At 37.4% G+C, this 23,409-nt stretch overlaps 1 protein-coding gene and 1 non-coding gene across 2 annotated transcripts in view; both read left to right on the forward strand.

The window, feature by feature from the left end:
* The first annotated feature begins 17,557 nt into the window (after window positions 1-17,557).
* LOC121368122 (protein unc-119 homolog B-like) overlaps window positions 17,558-23,409 on the forward strand; it is a 63,256-nt gene continuing 57,404 nt past the window's right edge. Inside the window, exon 1 of the mRNA XM_041492697.1 lies at window positions 17,558-17,780. Within this exon, the coding sequence (XP_041348631.1) occupies window positions 17,663-17,780 (118 nt within the window). The 5' untranslated portion in view covers window positions 17,558-17,662. The remainder of the gene's footprint in view (window positions 17,781-23,409) is intronic.
* On the forward strand, window positions 21,974-22,046 carry Trnav-cac. Its single transcript has one exon. It is a non-coding gene; the product is annotated as a tRNA-Val (tRNA).

Here is a 23,409-nt window from a genome sequence, read left to right on the forward strand (position 1 = left end):
CAAAAGCCGTGGTATGTGTTATTCTGTCTATGGGATTGTGCATATAAAAAATCCCTTGCTACCAATGGAAAATGTTGCGGGTGTCTTCGCTGAGACTATATGTCAGAATTACCAAATGTTTGTCATCCATAGCCGATGATTAAAAATGAAAGTGCTCTTGTGGTGTCGTTAAACAAAACAAACTTTTATATTTATAATCATGACATAAATTACATTTTTGTAGCTAAAGGGAAACAACTGCGTTTATCAAAGACCACGTTTTAAAGGTCTACAATACCGGCCTCGGTGGTGTCGTGGTTAAGCCATTGGACATAAGGCTGGTAGGTACAGGGTTCGCAGCCCGGTATCGGCTCACACCCTGAGCGAGTTTTAACGACCACTACACTATCGTCCCTCTCACTAACCACTAACAACTAACCCACTGTCGTGGAAAGACAACCCACATAGCTGAGGTGTGTGCCTAGGAGAGCGTGCTTGAACCTTCATTGGATATAAGCACGAAAATAAGTTGAAATGAAATGAATAAATGAATGACACGTCCTGACACTCTTCTCTCTCACTAACCACTAACAACTAACTCACTGTCCTGGACAGACAGCCCAGATAGCTCAGGTGTGTGACTTGGACAGCGTGCTTGAAGCTTAATTGGATGTAAGCACGAAAATAAGTTAAAGAAAGAAAGAAAGGTCTACATTATGTTTGTCGTCATTAATCTAGCTCATTCTGTAGAAAGCCCGATTGATGCACGTGGGTCGTAAGATCGAACCCCAACGGTGGACCAATTATTTGATTGCATACCTCTCTTGTCCCTGCTAGTGCCCTACGAACAACTGATATACCTGAACGAAAAAAAAAAAGTTTTTCATGGTGGAAACCCTACTTTTGTACCATGCAGAGTCGAATAGGAATTTAGCCAAAAAATGGTTGATTCCATGAATCTCTATCTAATGCCTCGTCTATAGGAGGACAGCCACTCCCAAGATATTTCACTAGAAAATACATCCATTGGGTACTGTTCAGAGGACTGTCACTCCTAGATTAGTTTACTAAATTAAAACTAGCACAGGGCACAACACTGTAACAAAAAGCGATATTGAGAATTGAACAACTGTAACATAAACCAGTAATGTAAACTGAACATATTGTGAAACAAACCAATAATGCGAACAGTAACAGAAACCAATATGGATATCAAAGAAACTTGTAACAGAAATCAACGAACTGAACAAACTGTAACAGAAACAAATATGAATATCAAAGAAACTTGTAACAGAAATCAACGAACTGAACAAACTGTAACAGAAACCAATATGGATATCAAAGAAACTTGCAACAGAAATCAACGAACTGAACAAACTGTAACAGAAACCAATACGGATATCAAAGAAACTTGTAACAGAAATCAACGAACTGAACAAACTGTAGCAGAAACCAATAATTAGATCTGATAAAACTAACAGAAATCATTACTGAGAACTGAACAAACAGTAACTGAAACCAAATAAGAAGTGAACAAATTGTATCGTCAACTAATAATGATAAATGAACAAACTATAAACATAAAATAATGAGAAATGAACAAACTGTAGCAGAAAACAATAATGAGAACTCAACAAAATGTAGCATAAACCAATAATGAGAAGTGAACAAATTGTATCGTAAACTAATCATGAGAAATGAACAAACTGTAACAGAAATCAGTAATGAGAACTCAACAAACTAAAGCAGAAACCGATAATGAGAACTGAACAAATTGTATAATAAACCAATAATGAGAAATGAACAAACTGTAAACATAAACTGATGAAAAATGAACAAACTGTAGCAGAAATCAATAATAAGAACTGAACAAACTAAAGCAGAAACCGATAATGAGAACTGAACAAATTGTATAATAAACCAATAATGAGAAATGAACAAACTGTAAACATAAACTGATGAAAAATGAACAAACTGTAGCAGAAATCAATAATAAGAACTGAACAAACTAAAGCAGAAACCGATAACGAGAACTGAACAAATTGTATAATAAACCAATAATGAGAAATGGACAAACTGTAAACATAAACTAATGAAAAATGAACAAACTGTAGCAGAAACCAATAATCATAACTGAACAAACTGTAACAGAAATCAATAATCATAACTGAACAAACTGTAACAGAAACCAACTGAAGGTAACTAACACAAATCAATAATTAAAACTGGATAAACTGTAACAGAAACGATTAATGAGAACTGAATGAACTGTAACAAACCTATAATGAGAGATTAATAAACTGTAACAGAAGTAAACAGTCAAGAATAAAGTACATTGGACAACAATCATGAGAACTGTAACATAAATGAAATACATGAACTGAACAAACTGCAACATAAATGAATTACATGAACTGAACAATTGTAACATAAATCAATTACATGAACTGAACAAACTGTAACATAAATCAATTACATGAACTGAACAATTATAACATAAATCAATTACATGAACTGAACAATTGTAACATAAATCAATTACATGAACTGAACAATTGTACCGGCCTCGGTGGCGTCGTGGCAGGCCATCGGTCTAGGTGGCGTCGTGGCAGGCCATCGGTCTATAAGCTGGTGGGTACTGGGTTCGTATCCCAGTCGAGGCATGGGATTTTTAATCCAGATACCGACTCCAAATCCTGAGTGAGTGCTCCGCAAGGCTCATTGGGTAGGTGTAAACCACTTGCACCGACCAGTGATCCATAACTGGTTCAACAAAGGCCATGGTTTGTGCTATCCTGCCTGTGGGAAGCGCAAATAAAAGATCCCTTGCTGCTAATCGGAAGAGTAGCCCATGTAGTGGCGACAGCGGGTTTCCTCTCAAAATATGTGTGGTCCTTAACCATATGTCTGATGCCATATAACCGTAAATAAAATGTGTTGAGTGCGTCGTTAAATAAAACACTTTTTTTTTTTTTTTGAACAATTGTAACATAAATCAATTACATGAACTGAACAAACTATAACATAAATCGATTACATGAACTGAACAAACTGTAACATAAATCAATTACATGAACTGAACAAACTGTAATATAAATCAATTACATTAACTGAATAAACTGTAACATAAACGTATAACGAGAAATGAACAAACTATAAACAGAAACGAATGAGAACTGGACAAACCGTAGCAGAAATCAATAATGAAAATTGAACAAACAGTAACATAAAAATACAATAATGAGATATGAGCAAACAGAAAACAATAATGAAAAAAGAACAAACTGTAACAGAAATCAATAATCATAACTAAACAAACTGTAACAAAAACCAACTAAAGAAATTGTAACAGGAAATCGGACAAACTGTAACAGAACCCAATCATGAGAACAGAACAAACTGTAACAGAAATCAATAATAAGAACAGAACAAATTGTAACAGAAATCAATAATGAGAACAGAACAAATTGTAATAGAAATCAATAATGGCAATAGTCAATATACTGTAACATAAATCTATAATAAACATTAACAAACTGAAAACAGAAACGAATAATGAAAATGGAACATACTTTAACACAAATCGATAATTAGAACGGCAAAACAGTAATAGAAACCAAAAATGAGAAGAACTGAACAAACTGTAACAGAAATGAATAATGAACAAATTGTAGCAGACACCAATAATTAGAACAGAACAAACTACAACAAACATAAATTATGAAAACTGAACAAACTGTGACATAAACTAATGAGAAATAAATAAAATGTTGCAGAAACCAATAATATGAAGTGAATACACTGTAACAGAAATTAATAATAAGAACCGTACAGACTGTAACATAAACCTATAATGAGAAAGGAACAAACTACAACAAAAGTCAACAATGCGAACTGAATAAATTATAACGGATAACAATGACAATAACTAAACAAGCTGTAATAATAAACAATAATGCGAACTGAACAAACTGTAACAGACATCAATAATATTTTTTTTAATCTGTGACATAAAGTAAGATTTACAACGGGCCAAACTTTTAACAAAAATCGGTAATAAATTAGAGGGTACAAACTGTAACAAAAACGTATAATGAGAAAGGAACAGACTGCAACAAAGATCAACAATGTGAACTGAATAAATTATAACTGAACTGAACACTGTAACAAACACCAGAAATACGAACTGAACAAACTATAGGCCCAACAGTCCACAATGCGAACTGAACAAGCTGTAACAGACATCAATAATAAAAACAGATCAAACTGCAACATAAATTAATATTGAAAACGGAACATACTTTAACACAAATCGGTAAATAGAAAGGCCAAACTGCAACAGAAACCAAAAATGAGAATAACTAAACAAACGGTAACAGAAATCAATAATGAACACTGAACAAATTGTTACAGAAAGCAATAATTAGAACTGAACAAACTACAACATAAACTAATGACAACTGAACAAACTGTAAACAGAAACGAATGTGAATTAAACAAACTGTAGCAGAAACCAACAATTAGAACTGAACAAACTGCAACATAAACTAATGATGACTGAACAAACTGTAAACAGAAACGACTGAGAACTAAACAAACGTTAACATAAATCAGTTATGATAATTGAACAAAGAGTAACAGAAACCAATATTGAAAACTGATCAATTGTAACGTATACTATTAATGACAAATTAACAAACTGTCAACAGAAACGAATGGGAACTAAACAAACTGTAAAATGAACAAACTAACAGAAACCAATAATAAGAACTGAACAAGCTGTAACATAAAACAATAATGAGAAATATGATAACTGAACAAATGTTTAGGACAAACCAATATAGAGAACAGAATACACTGTAACATAAATTAATGAGAAATTAATAAACTGAACAAACTGTAACAAAAGTCAACAATGCGAACTGAATAAATTATAACAAACAACAATCACGAGAACTGAACGCTCAACATAAACCAGAAATGTGAACATAACAAACGAACCTAACAGAAGTCAACAATGCGCACTGAACAGGTTGTAACAGACATCAGTAATAAAAAACAGAATAAAATAAATTAATATTAACAACGGAACAAACTTTAACATAAATCGGTAATTACAACGGCCAAACTGCAACATAAACCACAAATTATGAGAAGAACTAAACACACTGTAACAGAAATTAATAATTAGAACTGAACAAATTGTAGCAGAAACCAATAATGAGAATGGAACAAACGTTAACCTAAATCAATAACTGAACAAAGAGAAACAGAAATCAATATGGAAAGCTGAACAATTGTAACGTAAACTAATAATGACAAATGAACAAATTGTAAAGTGAAACAAATAAAAAATTAACAAACTGTAACATAAATCAATATTGAGAACAGAACAAACTGTAACATAAATCAATATTGAGAACAGAACAAACTGTAACATAAACTAATGACAAATGAACAAACTGACAGAAACAAATAATAAAAACTGAACAAACTGTAACGGTCACCAATAATGAGAAATGAACAAACTGTAACATAAAACAATAATAAGAAATAAATATACTGCAAACAAAAACGAATGAGAACTGAACACATATAAGGAGAAACCAATAAAGAGAACATAATACACTGTAACAGAAATGAACGAACAGAACAAACTGTAACAGAAACCAATAATGAGAACTGAACAAATTGTAGCATACAACCAATAATGAGGAACGAACAAACTGAAACATAAATACATAATGAGAAATGAACAAACTGTAAACAGAAACGAACGAGAACAGAACAAACTGTAACAAACAATTATGAGAACTGAACAAACTGTAAAAGAATATAATATTAATAACTGAATAAAATGCAGCAGAACTCAATACTGCGAACTGAATAAACACTTAACAAAAGCAAATAGAGAGAACTGTAATAGAAATCAGTAATAAGAAATGAACAAACTAGCAGAAATGATTAATGGAAACTGAACAGTAGAAAACAGGCTGCAGAGTTCTCATTCATCCAACTCATGAACTCATGACCTTATATTTTGAGAGTCAATTAGGAATGTAGGAGAGTCCATCAATTGATATATCCAATAAAATATTAAGTGAATTGTATAACAACTGACAACACAAAAACATTGACATTTAAATGGTTTTATGTTGTAATAAAAAGTACATGAACATGAATACATATTTTTATTATTAAAATGTATGATAAAATATAAAACAAATACCAGGTAACTCATATATATTCAACTAATAATACAAAAAAGTAAAAAATATTGCGACAGAATTATCGGTTAGGCGAAAAAAATTCCGAAAGATTTTTTTTCCATTACGATTTTTAGAACCAAACATTTTCAACCAGTTTTGTTCAGTTGATCCGCCTGACGGTGTGAATAAGCGCTGTTTGCATGTCCACGTGGCCACAGTCTACTATTCAGTAGTGTACTGCCAGCTGCTTGTCATAAAGTGCGATTAAATAAAATGAAATACTGTTTAAGACATGTTGCATTTTTTATATTAAATGTTTGATTACTAGCGACAAGTTTTACTTTTTATTAGTCATGTTTTGTCGTACCGGTTAATGTTGTAAATCTGGGTCACGTGGTTGAGTTCATTTCCACGAAGTGGGTGCATTGATGAGGGCGGCTTTCTGGAGTAACCCAACTGATTATACTAATTAACACTAATTTCCAAGAATTTTTATGAATGTTGCCGATTAAATTTAGATGTTTAAAAACAAAAATCGAAAATGGAATGTAAGAGAAGACGACACGCGTGTGTACACATAACATACATACATACATACATACATACATACATACATCACACACATATACACAGAGAGAGAGAGAGAGAGAGAGAGAGAGAGAGAGAGAGAGAGAGAGAGAGAGAGAGAGAGAGAGAGAGAGAGAGAGAGAGAGAGAGAGAGAGAGAGAAACTTCGATAACTCGGATCTTGAAGGGGACGAGGAAACAGTTCGAGATTCAGGGAGTTCGAATTTTCGAAATTATTATATACTCTGTCAAAAAAGAAAATCATAGGCGAAATGTTCATGGAATTGTGTCTTTAATACAAAGTGGCATAATTTCGTTATTTGTGATCGTATCAGTCAAATTTGACATGAGTATGTGACAATGTTCTTGCTATGGACTGACGGCAGTGGGGGCGTTTTCGTCACCAAACAGCGTCGCACGAGGGCGCTGAAATCAGTACCGTGTGTGGCCACCAGCAGCAGCAATCACTGTGCGACATCTCCGTGGCATAGACTGAATGAGTCCGGGCACGTGGAATCCTAGCCCATTCTTCCTGCAGTGCATTTGACAGTTGCGGAAGCGTCTGAGGCTCCGGGTCACGCTGTCGTACACGTCTGTCCAGTTCGTCCCATATATGTTTAATGGGGTTGAGATCTTACGATCTTGAATGCCATGGCAGCACATTAATGTTCTCATTCTGTAGGAAATCCATTGTTACACGTGCCGTATGCGGCCTGGCATTGTCCTTCTGAGAGAGTTCTCTCTGTCGATCCAAAATGGGAAGCATGTGACGGCGAAGAATTTCACCCCGGTAGGGTACAGCTGTCAGGTTGCCGTGTACGAACACAAGTTCACTTCTGCAGGTGTATGAGATGGCTCCCCACATCATGACACTCCCTCCACCGAATCTGTCAACTTGGGCAACGCAGTTGTTGCCAAAACGTTAATTGCGGTGTCTGTAAACACGTTGTCGTCCATCATGTCGCTGTAGAAGGAAACGTGACTCGTCGTTGAACCATACTCGCCGCCAGTTTCCCAAGTTCCAAACCTGTACTTTCGTGCACCAGCGAACACGTAAATGTCGATGTTGACGTCGCAGGACGGGGCCAACATACGGTCTCCTAGCCCGCAAACCAGCTTTTCGAAGTCGAAGCGATCTTGTGCTGCAGTTGTTATGCGAGGTCTTCCACTTCTGGGCCGGTCTTCAGCTGATTGAAACTGTTGGTAGTCCCAGAGACGTGCGACTGCTGTAGCGTGTGACTGCTGACTGCGATTCACCTAACTGGAGGCGGCCTATTGCAATGTTTCGATTCGGCAGGCTTAGTCTGGGCATCTTGTAACTCGTCTACGTCGAAATGGAAATGAGGCATCATTGCGAGCATTGCCGCTTTAAATACCCATCACTACCCTAATGTTTCCCCCGAGTTTCATCGCTGGGTCCCTCTGCAAACAATGCCGGAAGATCTTCCTGACCTGGATGTTCCAATCGGCTTCCGGCTGGACGGGTGGGGGGGGGGGGGGGGGTAAGCTGACGGGCTGGCGGCTTCTCCTTGGTTGACTGGGAGGCTGGTGTTGTCGCCTTTCTCTTCGCCGTCGCACCAACAACAGGAACCCTGTTGGGGGTCGAAGTAGGAACCCGCGGCGGCGGTTGGTACATCGCTGTATCCAGCTCGTCGTAGGTCACCTCCGTAGTATTCTTCTCCTTGATCGATGAAGTCCTCTTCGGTGGGGTCGTAGGGGGCGGTGTCGTAGATGGGGCCGCTAGCTTTGAGCCCCCCTCCCCCTCCCCCCCCCCCCGTGCAGCCCCTGACGCACGTTTCCTCTTCCTTCTTCTCTTCAAAGGGACCGAGTCGCCATACACCACGGTCATGGTCGCCCGTGACCCGGTGTACGCGACTCGGTACTTCAACAAAGCTCCGTAGCTAGTGAGCAGTCCTCCGACGTGTGTGTGTGTGTGTGTGGGGGGGGGGGGGGGGGAGTCTAGAGCGCATGAAACAACGTCGGTCTTCATTGTCGGTCAAGCTGAGAGTTCCAATAATTTGCCTATCGACAGATAGATAGATAACTACTTTGACGTGCTCATATACCACTAGGGTTTCGAAAACACCCATCCAGAGTCCGACCTCCGGTAAGATCGGTGGCCTGACTCGGGATGGGGGAAGGGAAAGTGTAGAGTTGAAAATGGGCAGAATTTTGAAAATAGCAATTTGTAAAATATTTAATCGAATTTAAAAAAAAACAACATAAAAAGTTACAAGCCAAAAATAAAAAGAATTCACTGCTCAGCTGAATATTTATATAATTTGGAGCATTTTAGAAGGACAGTCCAAAATTAAATAAAAGAAAGAAGAGAGGATCGGACTATTTAATAATATTAAAAAAAAGAAAATAATTTCGAGATAAACTTTTGGACGCAGACCGTCCGATCTATATGTCCACGTGAGTGGCCTCGTTAAGACCGTTTGGGTGCACAGCTTATAGGGACGAGATGGGTTGCATCCCGTCAAGAAAACCCCTAGATTGACAGTCATTAGACGTTGAAGGTGTAGTGCTGTGCTGAAATACAAATCTTGAGAAGCCGGATCCGTCTGAACGAAAGAGAGCATCAGACTAGGGTATAGTCCAGTCGTCATGGGTTGGTATAGTGGTGCGGACGGGCCCGACTCCGGAGGATACGAGATGGTATCATTATAAAGCAAAGTAAAGTCTAGAAAAGAGTAGTAGGGGCCGACACCGCTTCCTATTTCTTCTTAGAGTGGGGCGGTCAATTTTCCAGTGCTGCTAGGACAGGCTCGGACATGTAGAGACTAAACGCGAACAACCGTGGCGTTCTGCAGAATGGTCGTCATACGAGTCACGAAAAAACAAGTCGACATAGTCAGCCGGAATAATGACGTGGAGGCAAGGAATCTTGCTAAAAAAGAATCCAACCTGGTAGTGCAGGCTGTCGAAACGAGAAGCGTTCCAGCGTTCAGTCAGTTCCAATGGCCGCATACATCCCAGTAGAAAATTTCATTTCGCTGACAAAAACAACGAAATGAAGGATCCCAAAGTCGAGCACACGAAAGCACGTGCAGTGTGCACACGGGAAACAAACACGTCTTACCGCGTCGAGCTCCAGACTGGGAATGTGCCTATTGACTTTTTTCTGCTCATAGCGGACCTGGTGGAACTCACTTATATTTCAAGCATTCTGCCGACTGGAAGACCGGTTCCAACGCTATCTCCGTGTTTGCCAAGTGCAGTTTTTCACACCTAGTGTTAATTAATGAACAGTTAGGCCTAGTTAATAGATGCTATAGCTTGACATTGAGGCACTGAATCTAATGCGCTTAATCACTAGACTCCCAGAAGTCTGTGTAATGTAGGGTAATTAAATAACCTATAATTTATTTTCATCACCGCAACTTTGGTTAATTTACTCAAGATCATAATATACACACACTTTCATATATAATAGTTGGGAAGTTACATACCAAGGTGGCAACTCACGTATGGTTCCTTAGCATTCCTGAGTTTGCTGCATAATTGTAAGGTTATTCCGATTAATAGAATATCAGTGTCTGTATATTCGATGTCTTTCTGGTCATCTTAATATTTGAAAGAAGCCCAAATTGGATTTTGTCTTCAAATAATTTCGTATGTACGAAAAAAAGAAAAAAAGAGGAAATAAAATGAAATTTAACCTAGTCCAAATATTAGAACGATCAGAAACACGTTTAATATACAGCCACTAATATTTTATGCAGAAAAAAATTGTTATTACAGTCGTTAAAAAGTCTGTTAGTCGATAACATCTTAAATTACTTGAAGACAAAATTCAGTTCGGGCTTCTTACACATATTAAGACAACCAGAAACATATTGAATATACAGACACTGATATTCTGAACAAGAAAATATATTTAATATGTAAGTGTAATCGTAGAAATATTTTATTTGTCGGAAACATCTTACAATGCAGCAAAGTCAGGAATATCCCTTTAAAGGCATATTGCCACAGACCACTTACCTATTTAATGGCCTAACAAAGTATTACCTGGACCAAAATAATTCGATTTGTCCGTAAATGTACTTTATTCAACCATCTTCATAACCACCATACTCCATTTATTAATGATATTTTGTAAAAAATAATTGAATTATGGCAATGGTCCATAATTCAAAAACTAAAATTGCCGAGAGGGTTGGCATGGAGTTCACTCCATCATGGTTCAGTTAAGATGATGTAATAGCTAGATTTGGTTTCCAACAATTAATGTAATTTTTATTTATTATCCATTTTTAGAGAAATAAGGTCCTTAAATCCGTGACAGTATGCCTTTAATACAGGGATCGCTTTCTTGCACAGGCATCGTTAGCTCATCGATGCCGTGACAATATATACCAGGAATGGAACTAAACTTACGCCTACTAGTTATAAACATCCATTGGTGCTTGCATAAAGTGTCAACGGTTAATTATACACATTTAATATGGAGAAATGTAAATCTTTTTATCACTAGGTCTACTATAGTCCTTCTTACAGTACAGGGAACACCTTTTTTCAAACTATGGAATTTACTACAAGCAGTGGTGTAGCGTGGGTTGCCAACGCCCGGGGCAAGGCAAGTATTGCGTCCCCTAACCAGTGGACTGTTAGCACTCCCTTCCCAGTCCCTTCCACCAGTCCAGAATTTTGCGCTCAGGGAAACCATCCCGGTGTCCCCCCCCCCCTCCCCCGCTACGTCACTGACTACAAGTTATTTATTTCTAAGCCGATTGTTTTCTAAATTGCAGACAAAAATAGAGTGGGTTTGTTTGGGGTTTTTTGGTGGTTGTTTTGTTTTTTTCAAAATACTTCTTTTTTTTTTTTCTTACGTCAGACCAAACTGGAATTATTTACAACAAATATTTTTGTAGAAAGTTGAGACGGACTGTAGGTCTGCAGTTATCAATGTCCGCAAAATTACCACTTTCTTAAAGGGAGGGTAAACTCAAATAAGAGCCTTATGTGTTGGAAAGATGCATACCCGGACCACCAATACATACTGACACTTCAGCAAATGAAAAACGCGTAATTTTAGAGTTAATAAAAAAAACCATGATTATTCCTGCTAACTGGGGGCAGCCATTTTGTTTCGTTTTTGAGACGTCCGGTGGTATAGCTTGGGGCGAACTGACGTCAGTTCCGTACAACTCCTCTAAGCACAGTGTAAACAAACGCTCTAATTTACAAGGCTCTTCGCTTTCATCAGCCTGACTTGTAAAATAACATAAATGACTTGATAGTATAATAAACTATTTAACTAAATATATTTCAGTTTGCATCAGTAGAACGAAATGGAGTTATAGTATTTTTCTCTTTAAAAAAAAATCCAAAGAAAAAATGCTTATTATTAGGCCTATTGGTAGGGTACGTTCGAGCGAAAACGACCACTCACGATACCCAAGTGATAATTCTCTTTTCGTTGGGACTACGTAATTGGTCAGTTTTGTAATTTTAGATGGGAAAGTTTACTTAATCAAGGGTTTTACAGAATTACTTACAGTAATAAAGCAGGACAGCTGATAATGTCCATTATTTGAGGCATGTCCGCGTGGCTATCACACAATACCTTGTGATCTTAATAAAAGAGGCACATCTTTTTAGTGTGTCTAGACACAGTGTCTGGGGACCGTCTAAATATACACCTGCCAATCAGGAACCACAGGTACAGGCCACGGAAAGGAAAGATCAATTAACCAAGAAAACACTCCGATTATTATTTCAGTACGTGGCTTAATTTATGTACAAAACATAATACAGTTATTTCAACACTGACAATGGTGGCTTATTTTGTATTGAAAAATAATATATACTTGTTGCCGGATTACTGGGATGGATATTATTACAGAACATTGCGATGCATCCGCAAAAATCAGGTATGTTTTGTTTTTTTCAGTTCGAAGACTAATTCCTGACGTGAAACGTTAGGTATTACGTAACCACCAGCTCGCCAGAGGGCGTATTCACTGGGATGATACAAAATGGCTGCGCCCGTTATATATAATAGTCGTCACATTTAAACATGTTATTAATTAACTATACGATTATACTTTTTGATATTAAGCAGTAATGTGCAGCAGCATTATATATCGTTGAATATGCATACCAGGCCAAATGCCTTAATTGTCCCTTCTTTTAAAATTTGACAAGACTTAAATTATCTAATCGTACAATGGGTCCCTGTTCACACCTAGGACCCGCACATTAAAACTGTTCTATTCTTGAGTTAATATTATTATCTACCTGTATTATCTGTGGGATCGATTAAAGGGACATTACTGAGTTTGCTGCAATTTTTAAGATGTTATTGACTAACAGACTTTTTAACGATTGTTGTTATATATCAAATATATTTTTCTGCATAAAATATTAGTGGTTGTATATTAAACGTGTTTCTGATGGTTCTAAAATTTGTACTTGGTTAAATTTCATTTTATTTCCAAACAGACAAAATCCAGTTTGGGCTTCTTACAAATATTAAGACGACCAGAAACATATTAAATATATAGACACTAATATTCTAAACAAGAAAATATATTTAATATGCAAGTTTAATCGTAGAAATATTTTATTAGTCGGAAACATCTTACAATGCAGCAAACTCAGGAATGTCCCTTTAAAATTGCTATAGTCTTGAGTTAATACTATTATTATCTACATGTAGTATCTGTGGGATCGATTAATTTGAATTTATGTATCACAAATAAAAGTAAAAATAGCGAAATGTAGCATTTGTAAATTTAAGATGGTCCCTTGGAGTTGTCTTTTAGCATAGGGGTGGGGTGTGTGGGGGGGGGAGAGGCATGGGCGGATCCAAGGGAGGGGGGGGACCAGGGGGACGCGTCCCCCCCCAAAATTGTTCAAGTGCCCTCAAAATGTCCAAGTGCCCTTTTTGTTTGTAGAATTTTTTTTTTTTTAAGTAAACAATAATTATATTGTAGATAAATGAAATCAAGATTTTCGTGTACATGCGCAAGCTTGCAGATATGTGTCTGTGTTATTGAGTCTCAATGGGGCCCCATTGAGGTTCTAACGCGAGTGACGCCAATTTACTTCATTATTGCTAGTATATTATGACGTAGAACTGTAGGAATTCATATTAATTGTAAATATCAAAACTTGTAGTAAGGTGCCCTTTTGACGAGTCAATGTGCCCTTCTTTTTTGGTCCCCCCCCTAAAAATATTTCCTGGATCCGCCCATGAGAGGGTAAGAGTAATCCCAGAGGCATATTTGAGTAATTGACGGTCATCTTAGATTTCAATGTCAAGATATCTTCAATTTATAAACACAAACACACACACCCGCCTTAAAACCATAATCGTAATATTATAGTATGAATTAATAACAAAACAAAAAAACCTATTTATTTCAAGCGGCAGTATCCAGAATATTTTTTTTATTTAAGCATATAGAACAGAACATCCAATTACGTTTGGTGCATATATGACGCCGCACTCCGCATTGGTTTCACTACGCTGGCTTATGCATGTCAAAAACAAAGCCAGTATTTCGAAAGTGGGACACGTTTGACGGGCTCCTACCGATCTCGGTTTTCATTGGCTTATCACAAGTGTGGAATTTCCCAACAAGAGATCACGTGAGATTTCGCAATTTTTTTAATAACTTTAACTGTCTTGATTGAGGGGTCGTCTCATATCTCCAAAACATATTTATATCCATACAAGTATGGATGGTACAAAGCCTTTCCAGGGGTCGGCGGGTGGGGGATTTGCCTTGAAATTTTGACAGTGGCCAGCTGTTGGCATACGCGTTACATGTAAGGGGGTGTTACTAATTACGTAACGCTCTAGGGTTAGAGGAAGAGGGTACTGTGTTCGATTTACGTAACATTTTTCAAGACTATATGTTATTTTTATTCACTACTTAGACCTAAAACGGTGTTTGTTGGAAATGCGCGGCCAATCTAGGATCGATCCCCATCGGCGGGTATATAAAATATCATGGTATGTGATATCCTGTCTGGATGGTACATATAAACGATCCCTTGCTAAAAAAAATTAAGCTTGGGCAAGTAAGGGTTTCGACCTCCAATACCCTCCCCCTGCACATGCACCCGATTCTTCTCTAAGATTATATGTCAAAATTACCAAATGTTAGACATCCAACAGCAGATGGAAAGAAGGATAGGATATGTTTTATTTAACGACGCACTCAACACATTTTATTTACGGTTGTATGGGGTCGGATGATTATTAAATCAATATGCTTTAACTTTGATGTCGTTAAACACCCCCCCCCCCCACTAACTTTACCCTTTCCAAACGAAATAATATTTATTTGAATTTGTCGATTTTAACACGTAAAATTAAGAAGTAAAAACGTTCATTGTCTACTTTAGTATATTTTATTTTTAAAATATATACATAATTAATGTGTTACTAGTATACAAACTAAACTTTGAACGTTCTACTAACACTTTATAAAATATCAATTCTGAAATAGGAAGGTACGACTGTCGATAATACGTTGTCAAGATCAAACAGGTTTTAACGAAAGACTCTAGTACCGTATCCTCAACCGAACGTTCTTCGTACAGCGCAATATTTCTCTTTTAATTTTTTGAGACGAACCCTACAATTTGAAATCGGCAAACGCACGTGTTAACTGAAACTGACAACAGGCTGTCATTTGTGCTTTGCTGAGCATGATGTTATAATATGGTAACCAGAGAATGTAACTTTAGTAGAAGGTAATCAGTTCTGCATGGGGTTGGGGCGGGCGATCACATCTATTTTATTTTTATTTATTTGTTTGTCGCCCCTGAAAATTTGGCGTCCTGGGCCTGGGTCTAGGTACAAGACCACAGTTATTTGTGAATCTTCAGCTGAGATTTATGCATCCTAAATGCCCACCTATGATTTAAAAATAATTAAAGATACAGGTATTTTTAGTCTAAAGGAAATTACAAAAAGAGTCATAATTATAAAGAAGACTCATTTTATATATTTTTAGCTAAATGTTTGTGTTACTTTCATCATAATGTGCCCAAACTGCATAACTTGAGTGCATTTTTGACATTCAAACCACACCCAAGCGGGAGTTGGCAGATACCACATACATGTATATATATTTATGAAAACTTTGCTCATCAAACCTTACAAAAACCCTCATTTGAATAAAGGTTTTGTTATTCAATTTTTCACAAAATCGGCTTGTTTCAAAATTACCTAAATTGATCCCGCCCCACTTTTGTCATAAGGAAAACCCGGTGTCAGGGTGTCTGCCAGAGGGTAAAATGTGTATGGCGCCATGCCCAAATTGTTTGCATATTTAAAAAAAAAAAATTAATTTAAGTTTTTAACCAAATTAATTACTCGTATCATTACAGTATGATTTTCTTGGCCCTAACCCTAAACGTAACCCATTTTCTTTCTGGGGGAGGCCCTCCATAGCCCTTGTTTCGTAGCGCCATATCCAAAAATGTCTTTCTGGTAAAAACACTTGGTGTATGAATACCAAGCCTCATAATGAGCGGAACGGTAAGCACTATTTTTTTTTTTTTTTTTTAAATTAGTTTGGTATAGCAATGAATTTAGGGCAGGGTGGCAATAATCAGGGGCAGGGCGGAAACAAACTAGACAGGGCGGCACAAAACAATGACAGGGCGCGGCGCCCTTCTATTCATTGCAAGCTAGAACACTGTAAATCTGACACAGACACAGACATTACAGTTGAACCGTTTGCACTACTGGTGAAAAACTAATTGTCATTTTAAAAAGTAACTCCTTGACTATCACTAAGCTTAAGAAGTTAATTCCTATTCCAAATGATTAACCTTCAAACATAGATATGTACAAAACCAACAAGCGAACAGTTTGCGCTTCGGGTATACAAGGGAGCTAACTTTATCCTGCTACCCAAGTCGGCCTGTGCGCTAACGAGGCTGTCCCTCGCCGCCTCGGATGAGTATACATGTTGCATTTCATTCAGAATTATACAAACAAATAAGCAACAAAACAAAACACGCAGTCTTTAACAACCGCAACACATATACAGGGGCGTAATGGTGAAGCAAATGGTCCGCTTTCAGCACTAAAACATACAGGTTTATACATATGGAGTTTCTGGTGGTGCAAAAACAAAATAGAAAAATGTCCACTTGGTTCATATTCGAACCCTCCCACCCCCTCCAGGTCCAGATCACGCTACGCCCCTGACATATTCAACAACAAAAAATCCAAAACTAATTAAAACATTAAAAATGATAATAAAATACACACACGCGTACACAAAGAAGAAGACGACGATGTCGAAGAAAAAAGAAGAAGAAAAAAGTAAAAGAACAAGAACATGAATAAGAACAGAGCAGGCCCATAGATACAGGGGAAAGGGGTGGGAAGCACATGCAGGCACTCCCATTCGAGGACGAATATTTTTTAGGAAGCGGGGGGGGGACAAGGGGGCAGGTGTGCGCCCCTCCCCCCCCCCCCCCACACACACACATCTTGTAGCAGCAGCGATGGTTTATATCTATTTATACATGTCTGTATCACACACACACACACCTTTTGGCACCTTCCTACGCCCGTGCTCTGTATAATTAAGGATAAACAATTTGATTTGTGATCCCCGCTAGAGACAGAGCCTCCCCAACCCGCTTTTCTACGGGCTTGAAATGAAGATGATGAAAAAGGAGAAGAAACCAAAAGAAAATAAAAACTCACCGATCTTCCAACCAAGCGGTTCCATAAACTTACCGTAATAATCATGTGACGTCAAATCATTGATGACGTCAACAACGTTGGTTGCCAAATACTTAGTCCATGGGCCATAATATACCAAACCACAACAAAGAACAGCTGACAAAAGCTGATGATTTGTTGACATTCTGATGCTCCATTTGTGGTTATTAAATTAGTTTTGTGCCTTCACCCGTAGTATGAGTTCAGTGTCACCGACTACAAGTGATGGAAGTGGAATTGTATCCGAAGAAGAGTTGCTGAAAAAAGCTGTTATTACTCCAGATGATGTTTTGCGGTTACCAAGAGCAACTGAAAGTAAGTGATGAACCAAAACTGACGTCACATTCTCTTCACCTGACACTGGGACTAATTGGTATACCAGACATTAATTTGACAATAGTAATAACATTATTTTGTAGGTGACGAGGTGTAGGTAGTTAAAGGCATACTGTCACAGATTTAAGGACCTTATTTCTATTTATTTTTTAAATGGATAATAAATAAATATTACAGTAATTGTTGGAAACCAAATCTAGCTATCGGAGTGAAATCCATTTCATCACCTCTCAGCAATTTTAGTTTTTGAATTATGGACCATTGCCATAATTCGATTATTTTTACACAATGTCATTAATAAATAGAGTATGGTGGTTATGAAGATGGTTGAATAAAGTACCTTTAGGGGCAAATCAAATTACCCTTTGTTAGACTATTAAATAGGTGAGTGGTCTGTGACAATATGCCTTTAAGCTGCACGATGTAGCTTAATAAGGCCAGCTTCGGTGAGTATAAGCATTCGATTCTAAAGCATATTACCCAGGGGGACGGGTGGTGTTAAAAATGGACCCGGCGTGCTGTAAAAAGTTTGCCACCTAATATATCTAGGATCACAACCTAGGTGGACAACCTTGCCAACAAGCTATATGGAAACGTGTAGATCGCTGTTAAATATGATGCCCCTCTGCGAAATTCACGCCTTGTTTTCTTCTTGCCCAGTAGTCAGTCTCTAATATGGTCTCTTTTGGGAAAGTGTTCACTTTATGTTTGAAGTTGATTTTAAATGGATTTCCCCCCCCCCCCCCAAGGAATCCGATGGTGCTAAGCGATTTTTTTATATATAAAAGGTGTCCAACATGACCACTTGAAGCCCCCCCCCCCCCAAATAAAATAATAATAATAATAAAATAAAATAAAAATAAAAATAAAATAATAAATAATAATAATAATATTTGCTAAGGTGTCAACATGAAAACTTACTTATATATGTAAATGTTGGTCGATTTGGGGACATTTTGCATCGATTTATATCAATTCAAGGATGGCCAATTCAATCAAATAATTTTTCAAAATCCAAGATGGCCACCATACTGCTCAACAGTCAAACTGTCCTCGAAAACGGTGAAATTTTCTAATGTTTTCACCAAATCCATTTCAAATCTCGTTAATAGCATTATCTTATATATTTATTGCCAAAGTACTGAAGCAGTTAATTGAAAACACATAACGAAGCTAATTGGGTTTTTTCTGAAAATGGGTACTACAAAACATAATATGACTACCTACATGTATAGTCCTTGGGGGGGCCGGGACACTTCACTCAGGTTCGGGGGCCTTTCAACATAAAAATTAAATTACATGACAAATAATTTTTTTTATAATTATTACATTTTTTTTATAAAGGAAGTCTTTAATCTGGGCCCCCTCTGAAGGGTGGGGGGTGGGGGGGGGGGGGTTGGCGGGGCAATTGCCCCCTTATAAATCCGGCACTGCTTGATAGCCTCCATAAACATGGCTTTTTGTCAATAATTTCAGTTTGATTTGACGTAATAAATAACTTGTAGTAAATACCATAGTAAGGAAATGGTGTTCCCTGTGGGTAGGGATATAGACTAACAATATGGATCATATAATATATAGTATAATGTTACCTAAATCTCAACGACAAAATGTATATCATAATTCAAAATGAATCTCAGTCGACAGGTAATTTTGTCAGTTGTCACTCACTCTCAGTTGGGTGATGTATACAGGATACTATATGATAATATGGAACAGTGCTGTAAACATAAATGTCATCTACTTTCATCACTGTACCGAGTATTGTCTTCCGATTTCCACATATTTCGAGATATCATCATCGGTATCAAACTGGAATCATTATCATCTTAGCTCATCTTATATGTCATGGTCAGTGGTGTTAGCCAACTTGGTATTGTAGAAACTTCCTTCTAACTGCGTGTGTTTTGGGCTTAAGCAATTAACCATATCATGTGTGACAAGATGCATGCGCAGAATTATATAAATTTATATCAGTGTATTTTTGTCTGGAGGCAGGTGCTTCAATAGTGTGAATCGCATCTGTCTTTCTTTGTCAGAGAACAGCATGATGTACCGACTTTCTCCAGCCATTTCGTTTTTTTTCTTTTGGGCCAGTTCTATACCAAATCATCATATCCAATGTTGCGTCATGACGTTTTTGCATCATGAAAATCTGAAACTTGGGAAAACCAAATAATGGGTGGGTATATATCGCCATTATGATATGTTTTGACTGTAAGTCAAGTTCTTTGTCAAGTTTTTTTTTATTTGCCTCGAGTTTTACAACTCATCAGTCACAATCCGATTTTATTAATTTTACATTTTATTAACCTTTGTCCGATCAGACTTCCATTCCTCGGAATCCTAGTCTGTGGGACGCACGTATGCCTAAGAATTTAAGTCCGTGGAACGTACGTTCCTAGGAATGTAAGTCCGTGGGACTTTCATTCCTGGTACTCCTAGTCCACAGGATTTTCATTCCTGGTACTCCTAGTCCACAGGATTTTCAATCCTAGTATTCCTAGTCCGCTGGAAATTTATCCCCGATGTTTTGCTTATTACATATATGATTCATGAAAATCCCTGAAATGAAACCTTGAAAACTGTACTTAGTTCTAGTATTTAGTACTAGTAATAGTAGCCTACAATGATGACCTGTTACTATAATATAAAACTAACAGGAATAATAGACATGAAAAAATTGCCTTTTATAGCAGTTACAAATTACAAATAGTTTCAGAACACTTGAAATTGATTATCACTGACTGTTTTTACCATCATAAGCATAAGAGACGAGAGGGGGTGTGGGTCTGTATTATTATACCTGGCAGATGGGAACATCATACGCGTACGAGACGGGATGTGGGCGTAGGTCGGAGAAGGGGGGAAATCTCATAGTGCTGGGAGGAGGGGAAACGATGGACACGTTTGGGCAAAATGAGCTGTTCTGAAAACTTCACTATGTATTTCCATCATTCTACTCACAAAATTAGTTATAATCCATGTAAAAATGTATAGTGATTTGTTTGTAATCCTATATAGCTTCTTGGTAGTAATGCAAATATAAATATATACAGTGAAACCTGTCAAAACCGGACCCTCTGTAAACCGGAATTCCCTCAAAACCGGATGTTTTTTAATGGCCCCTTTTTAAATATCTTTGCAGGAGAGAACCTCTCTAAACCAAATATTTCTTAAAACCGGACGTTTTATATGGTCCGAGGGTGTCCGGTTTAGAGGAGTTTCACTGCATACGTTTTTATCCAGATTCGGACATTTTCGTTCCATTTGGGCAAAAACAAACTGAGCTTAGCTCTTTTTGTTTTTCTTTTTTTTTACAAAATTCGCCCGCCATGTTACTGAATGATACGACCCCTACAGATAACGCCGTTGATTGAGTTGACGTGTGAACACGCTTTCTTCTATGTCACCACAAGAAAATACGGTTTTGCCTCGATTCGCATTGGGGCATTGGGTTTCTTCATGTAGTGTTGGTACTCTTTAACAACATGAGAGTTTATTGTAATGACTCGACTCGAACATAATACAACTAAATGTCAGTGGCATCAGATTTATGGAAACAAATGTGTATTTTAGACACAGTAGCTGGCTACCATATGATTGTCGACGTTTGCCGAAGTATTATACGCAGTCATCTCTAGCACTCCTCTACAAAATAAAAGGGAGGGCTAGAGGTCACTCGAGCTAGATGTATAGCCTCTATTAGAAACATACTTATTTGCCCTTGAATTGCAATTCCAAGCAAGAAAACCAAAACAGTCAGGGTGGGGTGACAGCTCGCTATATTCATCTCCTATATTTAACTCATGGTCAGTTATAACAAAACGCAATTTCATCAACTTAATTTTTACCTCTATCATTCTTTTTCTAAAGCATAGGTGGGGACATTTATGATGTCAGGAACTGGCATGCATAAATCTCAGCTAAAGATTCACAAACAAGTGTGGTCATCGGCCATTCTTGCTTTAACCGGAACGCGCCGGAAGTGGTTAGTTGTTAGGGGACGTAACTCTGCCTATTTTTTTTCGCGAATTTCTAATAGAAGCTATATGTGTTGGGCAGGTTATGCTCATATTTCGCGAACACCTGACAGTGATTCATGAGTGCATATTTTCAGTTATATTTATTACAGTGACAGTACATTCGGATTAGTCTCTTTAATAATAGCTGGTTTTGTAGTGTAGTGGTTATCACGTCTGCTTCACACGCAGAAGGTCGCGAGTTCGAACCTCGCTAGAACCTTTTTTTTAAGTGTGAAGGTTTTTTTTTTGTTGGGTTTTTTTTTGTTGGGTTTTTTTTTTTCAACAAAATATTCCTTATATTAATGGAATTTTTAAAAAATAATAACACCTCAATGGCTAAAAACCCCCACCCCAAAACATGTTATCGAGATAAAATCTTTAAAAATGTTAGTAAAATACAGTATGCAGGTTCGTACCCATACACGAAGCCGCGAGGTCTACAGTGATTGCTTTTTACAGTGTCAACATTTATCAAAAAACAAAAAACAAACAAAACAAAAAACATGTACGGGTCTGCAGTATTTCAATTTTATTATTATTATTATTATTATTATTATTATTGATTTGCCTTCATATCAGTCCTACTGGATGCATTAATTTATTTCTGCCTACGATTCGTTCAAGAGTACGTTCATTATAAACTCACATATTAGATATTGGTTTATTACCTTCGAGGTACAGCATAACGAGGGTCATATTTATCGTACGATTTCCCTCGTATGTCATAATTAAATCGTATATCCTCCTAGCATTGTCGTTTAACGATTGGCTGTTGTAAGAGTACATTTATTTCTGACTGGCTGACACATTCCACAAATACTACTTTCTTCATTCATACATTTTCACTACGAGTGGAAGCTTGTCACGAGCTGTTTACGACATGCCGTACTGATTAATTGATTATTAATGATAACTTGTATTACATTATGATTATTAATGATAACTTGTATTACATTATGATGTAGTTGTGACACAAACCATAGCGCTCGCAAGCATCTTATACAAAAGTTAGTCAGTGCAAATGTGCCACCCACTGAAATTATGTAGATATCAGGACACAAAAACATTCAAAGTATAAATAATTACTCCCGCGTCACAGATGATAAACACAGGGCACTCAATCACCTCATTTGCAACGAACCAGTCGCGCCGTCCCATGAAATCGTGTCGACACGTGCGGTTGTTAATGGTGTGTCCTCTTCACAGCCCGTTTCACAGTCGCACACTCTAGCTGTGAACACTTCCAATTCCGAATTTGTGCATTCACTTTTTTCAGGTGCTATATCATCTTCATAAATCAAGGCTAATATTCGTTCCTCGTATTCAGCCTTGATACATGTAGTCAAGATTACTGATATCCACTACTAGCGCCCTCTATTGGAAGAAAATTTGTAACACCGATTATGTCCCTTACACGATGACATCGCTACCAATCACAGCATCGGTAGCATGTGACAATCTTGAAAGCAATATCAAAAATTAACCGCCGAAACCTTTTTTTTTAACATATCGTGTTCAAACACGACACGTTTCCACGGACGCTGACGCTGCCATCTTTGTTTACAATAACAAGGGAATCTATA

The sequence above is a fragment of the Gigantopelta aegis genome, chromosome 3, assembly GCF_016097555.1.
Source record: "Gigantopelta aegis isolate Gae_Host chromosome 3, Gae_host_genome, whole genome shotgun sequence".
Lineage (NCBI taxonomy): Eukaryota > Metazoa > Mollusca > Gastropoda > Neomphalida > Peltospiridae > Gigantopelta > Gigantopelta aegis.